Here is a 14,416-nt window from a genome sequence, read left to right as displayed (position 1 = left end):
TTCATTTCCAATTTTACAGAATGCATCCCAGTATAGTAAACAAAGACGTGTCCCACGTCAAAAAAACATTAAAACTTTTCTAATTTCTTTTTTTTCTAAGAAATAGGAAATTGTTTTACGTCAGTATTCAGACACAAACTTTGTTTTTGCATGTTTTTACTTAGTCAATGACCACACAACTAGACTAGCATTAATTTGATTTTTTCGAACGAAGAAAAGTGTGAATGAGACATTGTTTTTTTATATTGTTGGCAATTGACAAAAATAGTAAGGAAATACGGTTTGTGCTTTGTGTTAAAAACGCGTAGCATCACATGATTGCCAAAACACGCATGACATCCATCGTTTCCGACCGTGTAACCAAATCCCTTTTACCTCTAGTAAAGCTGCATCAATGCATTGAGACTTGCATATAATGATAGGAGCTGGTATATGTTTTACCGCGGTTCGATAGTGTGCCCATACAAGAATGAAACTGGTTTTTTTTCCAGGTGATGACGTGAATAAATTAACAGCATCTCGGAGAGACTTTGGCAGGCACGTTGCCGACGTAAAGTTTAGATTCGACATGGCTGTTTTTGCATTGGCATGTGTTTGTGAACCTATAAGCCTAAATTAACTGAGGTTGAATAATATCGCATGCTGCAAAATACCTGGGTGCCTGTAAACAAAGATTTTAAAAGTGCGAGAAGATGAAAGCAAAGCGACGGAAGATGATACGGGCACTTCAGAACTGGCTGGCCGTACCGCGACGATGTGTTCTCTAAAGTTACCCAACAAACCTCACTGTCCGATGAGATTTCTGTAGAATCTTATGCGCGAACTGGTAATTGCAGCCAGTGATTCCGTTCAGGAAAGAAGCACAACTTGTTGAGCAAGAAAACGATAAGGAAAACGAAACCACAGTAAGAAAACTTCACTCAAATGGAATGTCGAACGGCGATCGATGGTGTTCCAGTAGTGGCGGCGGTACCAACCTCGAAATTGTGGTAGAATCAAAATGGTTTCCAATTTTTCGAGGCAGTCATATTTTTGTTCCGTGCCTCGCTGAATGTACATGTTAAAGAGAGTTGAATTTTGCAAGTTTTTTGTTATTTTTATATTGCAGACAGTTAACCTCATTAAAATTGGAAAAATTATGCATACTACTGTTGATTCCTGTTGACAATAACTGTCATTCACGGTACTGAAGAGTATTATGTTGTAATCACATTTGAATATATATATATATATATATATATATATATATATATATATATATATATATATATATATATATATATATATATATATATATATATATATATATATATATAATAAATTTACATAAATTTAAGATACTAATATTTAATTTTGATGTGTAACATGACATAGACGCTGCTAACTTTCGTGCGGTTGAGCTAGAGGAATTGTAACATTATCGTCTTGTGCACACAGGAATTGCTAAGCTCATAATGGTCAGTATTTATCAAGAATATAAAATATCACTGGTAAACTATCACAAACTTTCACAAACGTTGGCTCTTTTATCTACTTCAACAACTCTAATGTGCGAATTCTGGTTGAAAGAGACTATTAACTCATTAAGAACCAAGAGAATCAGGTCTCTCAAATATTTAATCGGTAATTTTCTTATCTTGCTTTGATGTTTTATGTAATCTCGAAAAAAGTACACGTTTTATTTTAATAAAAAGTCAAAATGAAACGTGCGCTGCACTTAATTACGCTATAGGGAGAAATAAAACAAAATATAACTGTTAAATGAATTGACGCGAAAAATGAAGTTGACGCGAGCTGCACTCAGTTAGTTGTACGGGTAATTATGTCGTGTATTCGTGTTCGTGTATTAATTCGTTTTTCCACGTGTCCTATGTTATTCGGTAAGTATGATTGCATTTGATAACAAAGCACACTTGATCAGATAATAATAAATACCAAATTGAAACCAAAACAATTTTGAGAACAGTACATAAAATGTTTGTTGACAGTAAGTTTCATGTTTCATAATCATTATGGTTACAGAAATGGTTTTAAAAGGTTCCAGTTATATGCATGTACAAGATGATGAGCCAGCATTTTGCTTACAAAATGTTATTTTTTACGTTTATTCGAACATGTAGATGCTGTTGCTAGTATAAAATTTTCTCAGCTCTCAAATAAATAAATTGCATTTTGAGTTAGAGCCACTTGAAGTTGAATAACTCTGGATATATTAACGTTAGGGAACATACTTGAATGACGTAGCATTTTTTTCATGATTTTTAAGCCCCCCCTCCCCCCTCGTAGCATTTGGTCGCAAAACCTAAACCCCCGCTGAAAAAAACGTAGCATTCAAATAACCCCCCCCCCCTTTCCGCTTCTGAAAAAATGGACAGAAATACGTGCAGTCAGGTTTTTTACGCGGTTTTTTACGCGGATTTTTTACTTAACGCGGTTTTTTACGCGGATTTTTTACTAACGCGGTTTTTTCTACGCGATACCACGCTAATTCAGAAACTTTTTCGAATTAACGTGGGGTTGGAACCAGAAACGTTTTGGTGTTTATCTAGTAGAAGACTTGGTCCAAAAAATACCCACCGCCCTCCGAAAGATCCGGCATGACCGTTGAAGAGGACAATTTTAAATACTGGTTCTAGAGCGTCTCGGGTTTTTTCTAAGCCCTTCTTGCTAGTTCACTTTACGCGGATTTTTGAATAACACGGTTTTTAACGTGGATTTTTGAATTAGCGCGTTTTTCACGTGGATTTTCGAATTAACGCGGTTTTTTTACGAGGTACGTAATAAAAACCTGACTGTAGTAACATACATACAAAAAATACTTGAAAAAAAAAACCGTGTCTAATTCAATTTATTCACAACTTATAGATTCGTGACTGCATCTTCTGCTTCGAAGGGCTTGTGTTTTGGTACAAGGAGTAAAGATGTTTAAACAACTTAGTATGATCCATGTCTGCAGAAAACACAGAAACTATTCCGAAAATGAAATGAGTATCGTGTAATTTTCACTATCAAAAACCACCAAAAAGCAACGATTTTTGTATTCAAAACAGATTGTGTGTTTGGAAATCCAAGTGATTGTTTATGTAGCAGAGCTTTTAGAAGATTTCAGAATGCCACAGATAAAAACATTTCGACAGATCTCGTTGCAATACTTTGTGCAATGTTTTAGTGCATTTCTAGAATACATTTTTCCTGCGAAATAATCAATCTTTAAAAAAAATGCTGCGTTGATTTTACTACAACCCCCCCTTCCCCCTTGTCGCAGCTTGTCACAAAATGATGATATACCCCCCCCTCCCCCCATAAATGCTACGCCATTTAAGTATGGTCCCTTAGAGCAAATGTGTAAAAGTTTTTTTTTTTCAATCATTGTGGTCATCTATCAGTCTTTAAAATATTCCCAATAAGGATCCTGACCCTGTATGTGAAATTATGTAAAGCTCGAGTGTCGTCAAAACATAGCTCTTAGCCTTAGAAACAACTACAGGTATTCCTCGTTACAACGTAACTTTTATTCTTTAATTCGTATCTTTACATTGAGTTTACGTTATATGGCATCATTTCTATTTTATTTTGAATCTACCAGAAAAGTGATGATTTGAATATGACTCGTAATTTTAGTAACCCTTCTTTTATCATTTAGTTTTATGGTGAGGATTAACGATTATGTTATAACGAGACATTTCCTCATAGACGTTTTAAGGGGTTATATACATATGCGCTCGATATAACATTTAGTTTTTTTTATAATATTTTTCCGTGTGTTCATTCGATCAACTAAATTGCACAGAAAAGTACATGTTTTCATGTGCTTAAAACATAACAGTTTAAGGCATCATATGAAACAACAAAACTGTAGCTTTTACACAAAACATCTTTTCATTTATATCGTTTGCGGTGTACATGACAACTTGCGAACCATATCATCTGATCAATACTTTGATCATAAAGAATTGCTATAAATGTATATGTAAATAGTTAATGATTGTAAAATTGTAAATTTGTAAATAGTGTGCATGATAAATTGTTAAAACTTAGATTATTCTTACGAGCTAGTATTAGATCTAAATTTAGGCTAAACATACTTAACTTATAACGTAACGCAAGACTACTAAACGCACTCTGTAGAGTTTATTCTCTGATAAGAGAGATGTAGCGAGAGGAGAATGTGATAGTCAGATACCGATACCAATTGATCCTAGCTCTGTACAAACCGTCCAGTAGAAATTAAATCCCCAATCGAACCACACAGCGTAATTGTTTAACTCGATCAAGAGTCCGAAGTCCAATTTGATAGCCTTTTGTTCTGGTGTGCTATCCGACTTCGAAGTGAAGTTTAACTCCGCTATTCTCGTGCGCCAAGTAACCCGTTGCCATCAGCGTGACCGGCACGGTGAATTTTGTTACAGTTAAAGTGGTGACCAGCGATTAATTCACGCCATAAGGTGAAGCGGTAGATCGTCGATATTTTCTCTCCAGTGAATTTTGGTACCGTTCTGGGTGAACGGGAAGCAACACCTCCAAAGTCCGGCATTACAGCATCCACGGCTCGATCATTGGTCCTTCGAACCGGATTTGGAGGACAAATCCAAGCCAAAATCTCGACGCACGAGGTAGTAACCCGCCATTGCGGTAAGTGGTCAATAGAATTCGACCACACAAAGGTAGGCCATACAATTGCTCTCTTAGAAACATATGGTGTGCCGTTTTTTGATTTCGGCCATTGCCATAATTCGTTGCCAGTACTCTTATGGAACGAATGGCGGTTTAACACGATATTGCATGGAAAAATTGCATGTTTGGCATAAAAAGGCGAAAGTGTGACATCAGGTTGATAAAACTGATCACATCTGAAATTTGTTAGCTGCTGCATCACAAGTAAATGAGCATTGCACACCGTACGCATGAATAGTGGTGCGCATTGATGCTAGCACACTTTGCAACCATAATTATTAGGCTTAACGATTTGTGGTGGCGTTATTTAGCGGATCGAATTTACGTGTCTTTTTTCGATCGATTGCGTTCGCGTAGAAACATCACGACGCGACGGGAAGGATATATTTCGAACGATTATTCGTGGTGTTTCCGTCATTCCGGTTCGCGTAGGAGCAGCATAGCGCGTCGGGAAGGATTATAATCGATCGGATTCTGTGTTGCTCTCGTAACCGTTACACAAAAGGCGTCACGTGTCGCGGCGGGAAGGATAAAGCGTATCGAATTAAACGTGACGCTTCGGTCAAACTGTGAGTTGAGTGGTGAGTGATGACTAGCAAGGCGGATAAAAAGTTGATCGAGAACATGTTGGTTCGAAAGCGAGTGTGCGTAGTTCGAGACGTGATAGAGAAGTTTAAAGAGGGATACAATGCAGATAGGGATGCAAATCAAATTCAGGTGAGGCTAGATACTCTTGAAAGATGCAACAGAGAATTTCTTGAGGCACAAGCGGAAATCGAAATGCTTGACAAAGCCGATGCGTTTGAACAACATCTCCAAATACGGGCTGATTTCGAAAATCGTTTTTGTGCGCTGAAAGGGTTTCTGATGTCCAAACTGGAGGTCCCGCAGCAGATCCTAAATTCAACAATGGCGAACTTTAGCCACCAGCCAACATCCGTTAGCTTTCATCATCGTCTGCCGAAAATTGATCTGCCGAAGTTTAATGGGGATGAGTCGCGTTGGATTTCTTTTCGAGACAATTTTCTATCCATGATCCATTTCAACGATGATATCCCATTGGTGAATAAATTGCAATATTTGATTCAAGCTTTAGAAGGGGATGCCAAGAAACCATTCGAAACCGTTGACATTCAAGCGGATAATTATGCGTCGACTTGGGACGCTCTGTTGAAGCGATTTGATAACAAACGGTTCTTGAAAAAGGAATTATTCAGAGGTTTATACGAGTTGCCATCGATAAGGCGCGAATCTGCTCAGGATTTAAACACGCTTGTTGACGATTACCAACGCCACGTGAAAGCTTTGGGAAAGCTAGGAGAACCTGTTGCGTCGTGGAATACACCGTTAGTTTACATTCTTACGAGTAAACTTGATCCCGCCACTGTTCGCGCTTGGGAGCAGGAAACCCGCCAGAAGGATGATGTCACTTACGAAGAACTTGTTGACTTTCTCGTGCAGCATGTACGAATGCTTAAATCTGTGTCGAGTGATTTGCAGCACCGTTCACAACCAGCTACTGTCAAGGTGGCCGGATTTGTTCCGAAGAAACCCTATCATGGTAAATTCGTAGCCAACGTTGCTACATCCGACACCAAAGTTAACAACCCTCAATGCCCGGCTTGCCCCGAAAGACATCTTCTGTATCAATGCCCAAGGTTCACCAAGCTCTCTGTTTCTGAACGTCGAGAATTAGTTAGTCAGCGAAGCCTGTGTTGGAATTGCTTTCGTACGAACCATCAAGCGCGAGCTTGTAAATCCAAGTTTTCATGCAGAACCTGCCATGCAAAACATCACTCGCTGTTGCACGACCAAGTTGCACCCTCTAAAATATCGACGACACCTGCTGTTACAACCGAACACAATGCAAAGCAACCTACCGCGACCACGTCAGCGAACGTAAGAAGTTCTGAATCTGCAAATCCACCCGAAATTAGTCTCTCCATCCAATCAAACCACAGCACGGTGTTACTAGAGACGGTTGCTATTCACGTAGTTGATAAATATGGAAAGTTAACACCAGTCAGAGCTCTCCTCGATTCCGGATCGATGTCTAATTTTATCACCAAGAAGTTAGCCAACGCCCTCGCCATCCGCCCCCGCACAGTAGACGTCGCTGTAGCCGGAATAGGTGATTCGGTTAAGCAAATAAAACGCCAAATATCAGCTACAATCAAATCAAGAACGAACAAATTTTCCACTACCCTCGAGTTCCTCGTAATGAAGAAACCTACTGCCAATTTGCCAACGATACCACTTAGCACAACCTCATGGAAAATTCCGAAGATCCAACTCGCGGATCCATATTTTAACGAACCGGGACTAATCGACATCATCATCGGTGGTGAATGCTATCACGAAATTCACACTGGGAAGCGCATACCAATCGGCAGTGGTCTGCCGCTGCTTATTGAAACAGTCTTTGGGTGGACAGTTTCTGGAAAGGTACCCATCAAATCAACCTATGCTCCACCCACCTGCTACATTTCGAATGTCGATAGATCGTTGGATACCGCTCTCCAACGATTCTGGGAGCTAGAATCGGTACATCAAGGTCCGTTATATTCCGCTGAAGAAAGAAGATGTGAAGAAATTTATGCTAGCACCACCACTCGAACTCAATCCGGGAGGTTCGTCGTTCGCCTTCCTCGGTCTGAAGATCCGCAAGTCACCCTCGGCGATTCGCGCGCGATTGCCATTCGCCGATTTTATAGCCTCGAAAGACGCCTCGAAAGAGATGCCACTGTCAGAACCGCCTACCTCAAGTTTATGGAGGAATATGCCAGCCTCCACCATATGCGAAAAATCGATCCAGTACCCGACAATAAGCCTCACTGTTATTTGCCACATCATCCAGTGTTCAAAGAGTCGAGCACTACCACAAAGGTACGCGTGGTGTTCGACGCCTCCTGCAAGACAAGTTCTGGATTTTCGCTGAATAATACACTACTAGTTGGACCAGTAGTTCAACAAGACCTACTCTCGATTGTGATACGATTCCGTTTCCACGCTGTAGCCCTTGTCGCTGACATCGAAAAGATGTATCGACAAATTGAAGTACACCCAGACGATCAACCACTACAGCGTATTCTCTGGCGTGCCAGCCCATCCGATCCACTCGATACCTATGAACTTTGCACAGTTACGTACGGAACTGCGTCCGCTCCGTTCCTAGCAACTCGCACCCTTCAATATTTAGCACAAGTAGAGGGGCACGCCTACCCAGCGGCAGCTGATGCCGTTAATAACGATTTTTACGTTGACGATCTGTTGACCGGTGCTGATGATCCACAAGCTGCTATAGCTATCCGTCAGCAAGTAGCAGCAATGCTTAAGACTGCAGGGTTTGTGATTAAGAAGTGGGCATCAAACGTTCCGGAAGTATTAACTGATGTACCTGTGACAGATTTAGCCATTCAACCCCTACACGATTTGCAAAATGACCAATCTATTTCAACACTAGGTTTGGTTTGGGATATAAAATGTGATATGTTTCGCTTCAACGTCCAGTTACCTCTCCCAGCTGCCGTTCTCACGAAGAGGAAGGTAATATCGTATATAGCCAAAATATTTGACCCATTAGGCCTTGTGGGTCCCATCATAGCTGCCGCCAAGATGTTCATGCAGCGGTTGTGGAGATTGAAAACAGAAGATAAAAAACCATACGATTGGGACAGACCACTCCCACCAAGGTCACAGGATACTTGGAGGCAATTTCATGCAACGCTTCACGTTCTGGATCAATTGAGGATTCCCCGCTTTGTTGCTGTGCCAATGGCATCGAATATTGAACTTCACATTTTCTGCGACGCGTCAGAGTCCGCTTATGGAGCATGTTGTTTTGTGCGTTCAGAGAACTCCGAAGGTGTTAACGTACAGCTGCTAACCTCAAAGTCTAAAGTGGCGCCCATCTCTACTAAACACACTATAGCGAGACTTGAATTGTGTGCTGCAGAACTTGCAGCGAAGGTATACCAGAAGGTTACGCAAGCCATAAAGATTTCTACTAACACCACGTTCTGGTCAGATTCAACCACAGTGCTTCAGTGGTTGAGATCGCCACCAAACCGATGGAGAACCTTTGTGGCGAATCGTGTATCATTCATCCAAACGTCTACTGAGGGCACCAATTGGAGACATGTGCCAGGTGTAGAAAATCCTGCCGATGAACTCTCACGTGGTTTGCAACCCACAGAAATACTAACACAAACCAGATGGTGGAATGGTCCAGCCTGGTTAGCTCTCCCGCCAAGCAGTTGGCCGCATTCAGTGGTCCCAAATCAAGAAACTATTTATGTCGAAGAAGAAACCCGTACGGTAGCACTGATATCAACCACCCTGGTTGAATCACAATTTGCTGATCACCTGTTTGCCAGATATTCGTCCTATACAAAACTTCGACACGTCATGGGCTACTGTCTCAAGTTTATTCGTCTAGCTCAAAAGAAAACTCCAAAGGTATCCCCCAATGCATCTCGGATGCTATCCACAATAGATCTTAAAGCAGCAGATCACGCGCTTGCACGTTTAGCTCAAGCCCAGCTCTACCCAGATGAGCTTGCTCTGTTGAACTGTTCAACGAGATGTGAGAAAGACCTCAAGTCATCGCCACTCAAATGGTTAAAACCGTTCATGTGTGAAAACGGTCTGATTCGAGTTGGAGGTCGCCTGTCTAACTCTGATCTTCCCGAAGGCACGAAGCATCCAATTGTCGTCTCCGCAAATCATCCGTTGGCAGAAATAATCGTAACTTACTACCATAAATTGCTCTTGCATGCTGGTCCCCAGCTAATGCTCTCAACTATTCGTCAAAAATACTGGATAATTGGAGCACGAAACCTAGTCCGCCGTGTTTATCATCGATGTATCAAATGTTTTAGGCAAAAACCAATTTTGATCCAGCAAGCCACAGCAGACTTGCCGAAATCCCGAGTGTCACCATCCCGACCGTTCTCAGTTAGTGGCGTCGATTATTGCGGTCCCGTATATTTGAAATCCGCAGTCCGTAGACACGGACCAGTCAAGGCATACATTGCTATCTTTGTCTGCTTCGCAACGAAGGCCGTTCATATTGAACTGGTCTCTGACCTGTCAACACCAGCTTTCCTATCAGCCCTCCGGCGGTTCATAGCCCGTCGTGGTCGTATCCGTGAACTACATTCCGACAATGGAACCGCATTTAAAGGGGCAGCCAACCACCTACGTCACGTTTTTGATATGCTAAAATCGAATGGAACCGAACGAGATCGAATTGTCGCCTGGTGTGTCGACAACGAGATTGAGTGGAAATTCTCGCCACCTCGAGCCCCCCATTTCGGAGGGTTGTGGGAGGCCGCAGTAAAATCTGCCAAGTACCACCTTCTGCGAGAAATAGGCCACACAAGTATCAGCCAGGAGGACATGATTACTCTGCTAGCACAGATTGAAATGTGCTTAAACTCGAGACCTTTAACACCGATTCCTGGTGAACCCACTGACCTCGAAGTGTTAACACCAGGCCATTTCCTGGTCGGATCAAACATGCAAGCAGTTCCCGAGCCAAGTCTCATTCACACTTCGGAGTCCCATTTAAATCATTGGCAACGAACGCAGAAAATCTTCCAGCGCATTTGGGCACGCTGGTATCCGGAATACCTAGCCCAACTACAATCCCGTGCGACAAAAGGTTGCAAGCGTCCTGTTCCAATTGAAAGGGGACGCATAGTCGTTATCAAAGATGATAATTTACCACCTGCAACATGGCCCTTAGGCAAAATCGTCAAACTCCACCCAGGGAAAGACGGCGTGACTCGCGTCGTTACCATCAAGACAGCGGTAGCAGAAAATGTCGTTAGACCGATAGCGAGAATCGCTATACTGCCATTACCAACAGATGCTGAAGCCATCGATGAATGCTGAAACTACAAAGATCGGTAGAGTAGTCCGAAACTATCTCAATGCGTATCTGGAAAGCAATCAGGTGATTAGCGTTCCATTTAATTAAAAAAACCCGTTCGTTCTACCGGGTCTTTTGTTGTTTACAGATGAAAACGAAGTGAAGAAGGCTACCCAACCGAAGATCAACCCTTTCCTGAATGGAGGCAAACAAACGATGTTCCAAGGAGGCGAATGAACATGCTACCATCGTCGAGTTTCATTCACTGGAGCTGTCATCGTGAAACCTTAATGAATGATGAAAGAAATCTGAAGGTTGAAATTACATTTCAAGGTGGCCGGAATGATCAATACTTTGATCATAAAGAATTGCTATAAATGTATATGTAAATAGTTAATGATTGTAAAATTGTAAATTTGTAAATAGTGTGCATGATAAATTGTTAAAACTTAGATTATTCTTACGAGCTAGTATTAGATCTAAATTTAGGCTAAACATACTTAACTTATAACGTAACGCAAGACTACTAAACGCACTCTGTAGAGTTTATTCTCTGATAAGAGAGATGTAGCGAGAGGAGAATGTGATAGTCAGATACCGATACCAATTGATCCTAGCTCTGTACAAACCGTCCAGTAGAAATTAAATCCCCAATCGAACCACACAGCGTAATTGTTTAACTCGATCAAGAGTCCGAAGTCCAATTTGATAGCCTTTTGTTCTGGTGTGCTATCCGACTTCGAAGTGAAGTTTAACTCCGCTATTCTCGTGCGCCAAGTAACCCGTTGCCATCAGCGTGACCGGCACGGTGAATTTTGTTACAGTTAAAGTGGTGACCAGCGATTAATTCACGCCATAAGGTGAAGCGGTAGATCGTCGATATTTTCTCTCCAGTGAATTTTGGTACCGTTCTGGGTGAACGGGAAGCAACACCTCCAAAGTCCGGCATTACAGCATCCACGGCTCGATCATCATCGATTCATCTGAGATGTTGCGGTGATGTTTATTACTACCATAACCGTTCATAGCGAGTTACGGGACAATGATGTAATGGCAATGATCTTTTCTAAAATATAACTTTTGAATTTAAAAAAAATAGATCTTTTGATGAAATGGGACAGCACAAAGCCGAGAAATAAATTTGCAAGATGATCGTTTAGAGTTTCACCGCCCATGTAATTTTTCAAATCTACTTCCTCACTGTTAGTCATCATAATTTTTGTTCTAGTCTGAACTTACGGTTGAGATTTTTCGGAACCACTTTAACACCGTGTTTGAAAACAAGATTAGTACAGGTCAGACTCGATTATCCGGAGTTTTGAAAAATATTTCACTCCGGATAATCGAGCTGAATTTTTATTTGAATTTTTTTCTATCTTTACTCATCGAGAATAGTCAGTTTGTTGACCAGAAGAATATTGTAGTCGGTAAATATGCAAACATAAAATATGCAAATTATCTAACGTATGTATGTCGATGTTTGTCAAAGGTAGCAAATTCAATCATAAAGAGATGAATCAATCGTGTCACCTCGCTTTATGCATTGAATTAACTATGCAGTATATAGCGCAGAATACTGCATTAAATTTGCATTTCTAGATAGAATTGACAAAAACATAGGCGTCATTAATGAAAATAAAATACGAAATTTAAGAAAATAAGGCGACTCCGGTTTATAAAGCCATGTCTCCGCATAATCGAGCCCCCGAATGGTCGTGCCTCCGAATAATCGAGTCCGACCTGTATGATGCATATTATTAAATTGATAAAAAACACAATAGTCAAATAAACTTATTTTGAACTTAAAATGTTTATTTTGATTCTGAAGACTCGATTGTTTCGAAACGTTTACACTATGTATACATTGAATATTACTTCTGAAGTCAAATTGGTTGAAATTATTGCAATGATATATTTATGCCGTCACTTTCAAGCTACTTTTGAAATATATCACAGGGAAAATAAAGTTTTTCGTGTATTTAACAAGCATGACCTGAACATCAGAAACGGATCACCGGTGGTTGGTTACCGGACCAGAATAACTTCCGAGTTCCAAAGGATGCAGATGTGGATTTGGATGGAAACTTTTTTGACAAAAAAGTTGAGAAAGTAAAGTAGTGTGACAATTATGCGGTCATTTACGCTATGTGACAAAACAACTTGGTATTTTTTACGACTTTTTTCAAACAAACTTAATCATATTTTTCCAGATGTAAAAAGAACATACAATGTCGAATGTTACAATTATGCGATTACAGGCAGTTCAAGAGTAGCCATTAAAATCGAGGTTGTGGGAATCAAACCTCACTTTTTTTAATGGCTATTCTTGAAAAACATGCCAAAATGGACCCATTTTCGCAAAAGCGGCAGTAAAATACAGTTCTACATTTTATAATACACAGTTGTGCAAAAAGATTCAAAAGCAAGTTAAAGGCACAAGTTGTAAAACACCAGTCTAAATTTAGTAGAAGCAGTTAAAAATATTGATTCAACAAATACTACACTTTTATTAATTATTTTGGTTAAAACATTGATTTTTGCCATTTAATAGGTATCGTTGTTATCAATATATCAACAGCTCTCAAAAAATGAATCGATTCGTAATGATGACATAACTGGGAAAGGCATCATTTATATATCATTTTCCAAATGGTATATGTAATCATCATAACAAAACTTAACATCATGTATCGACAACCCGAATTTATCTCCGACGGCATGTTGGATTAGGTATTGAAATATATATATTCACCTTCTTCAGCACCCGAATCATTTTTCACTTTAGGATATCCAACAGAATCGATCTGGATCATTGCTCAACAGTGTCCGTTTGAAGCTTGGAACGTTTGCTTCATGAATTGGTGATTTCTTTGGTCATAGATTGAAACTGAAGAATATTATCCTCACTTGCGTCAATGCATCGGAACGAAAATTTATTGCACTATTTTCTGTTGTTTATTATGTATCACTTTTTGCATTGCGACGAAAAAAAATTCTTTTCTTTGCACACAAACAAAAAATCTACGCCGTACAATTTTCCTAATTTATCTGCGAATACTTGTTAATTCACTTCCGACGATTGATAGATTGACGATCCGTCTCATAACCGCCGCAGCAAATGTGAACGCACTGACAATGATTGTTTCGCTTGTTGTTCAAAAGAGTATCACTTGGCTGCATTTGTGGTTTTCGACCACATCATTCAACAATCATCGCGCAACTGCTGATTAAAACTTTATGTTAAGCGAATCGCTCGGTCGATAAGTCAAAATCAATCGAGTCCGAGACAAACAGACACACACAGATAGATATAGGTAGAGGAAGAGAGAGACAGCACTAACGTACACCCGGGTATGTATGATGGACGAGCCGATAAAAACATAAATAATGTTACACTTCACTCTGATGCAGCGTTCGAAGTTCGAATCTCGGTCGAAATTCTCTTTATTTTTTATGTTCGAGGTATGATTTTTTCTGAGTGACACAAAGAAGAATGAAAAATATCTCGTGTGTCAAAAATCTGCTCTCTCGCTACCAACCACGTTGATTTCACACTTAACAGCGATCGCGTTTCCGTAAACTACAAAACATTACTAAACAAACTTCCACATAGTAGCGACAAAGGAACCGATTACTCGTACGACGACAGCGCTGAGACTAGTTTGATCGCTGAACCAACACCAGTTAATACCCAACGCAATTTTCACATCGGAATATGGTTCATCCCCTCCACAAACGATGCTCATCCCCACCATTCAGACACACAGTGCACAGGGAACGATTTTATGCTCAATGAATGATACACATGCTCACAAACCCTCATCGAATCTCACTAACTCATACGTACTCTGTTTGCCGGTGGGCTCT

At 40.4% G+C, this 14,416-nt stretch overlaps 1 protein-coding gene across 3 annotated transcripts in view; it reads right to left on the bottom strand.

Annotated features, from left to right (window-relative positions):
* LOC129727835 (homeotic protein spalt-major) overlaps positions 1-14,191 on the bottom strand; it is a 31,815-nt gene extending 17,624 nt beyond the window's left edge. For all 3 annotated transcript variants that reach the window (XR_008728593.1, XM_055686047.1, XM_055686048.1), the window contains exon 1: positions 13,302-14,191. Coding sequence is in view for 2 of the 3 variants with exons in the window: in XM_055686047.1 (XP_055542022.1) it covers positions 13,302-13,362 (61 nt within the window). In the remaining variant the exon portion in view is untranslated. The remainder of the gene's footprint in view (positions 1-13,301) is intronic.
* Between the last annotated feature and the right edge of the window lie 225 nt (positions 14,192-14,416).

The sequence above is a fragment of the Wyeomyia smithii genome, chromosome 3 (assembly GCF_029784165.1).
Source record: "Wyeomyia smithii strain HCP4-BCI-WySm-NY-G18 chromosome 3, ASM2978416v1, whole genome shotgun sequence".
Classification (NCBI taxonomy): Eukaryota; Metazoa; Arthropoda; class Insecta; order Diptera; family Culicidae; genus Wyeomyia; species Wyeomyia smithii.
Note: the sequence above shows the minus strand (reverse complement) of the source record. Positions and strands in the feature narration are given on the sequence as shown.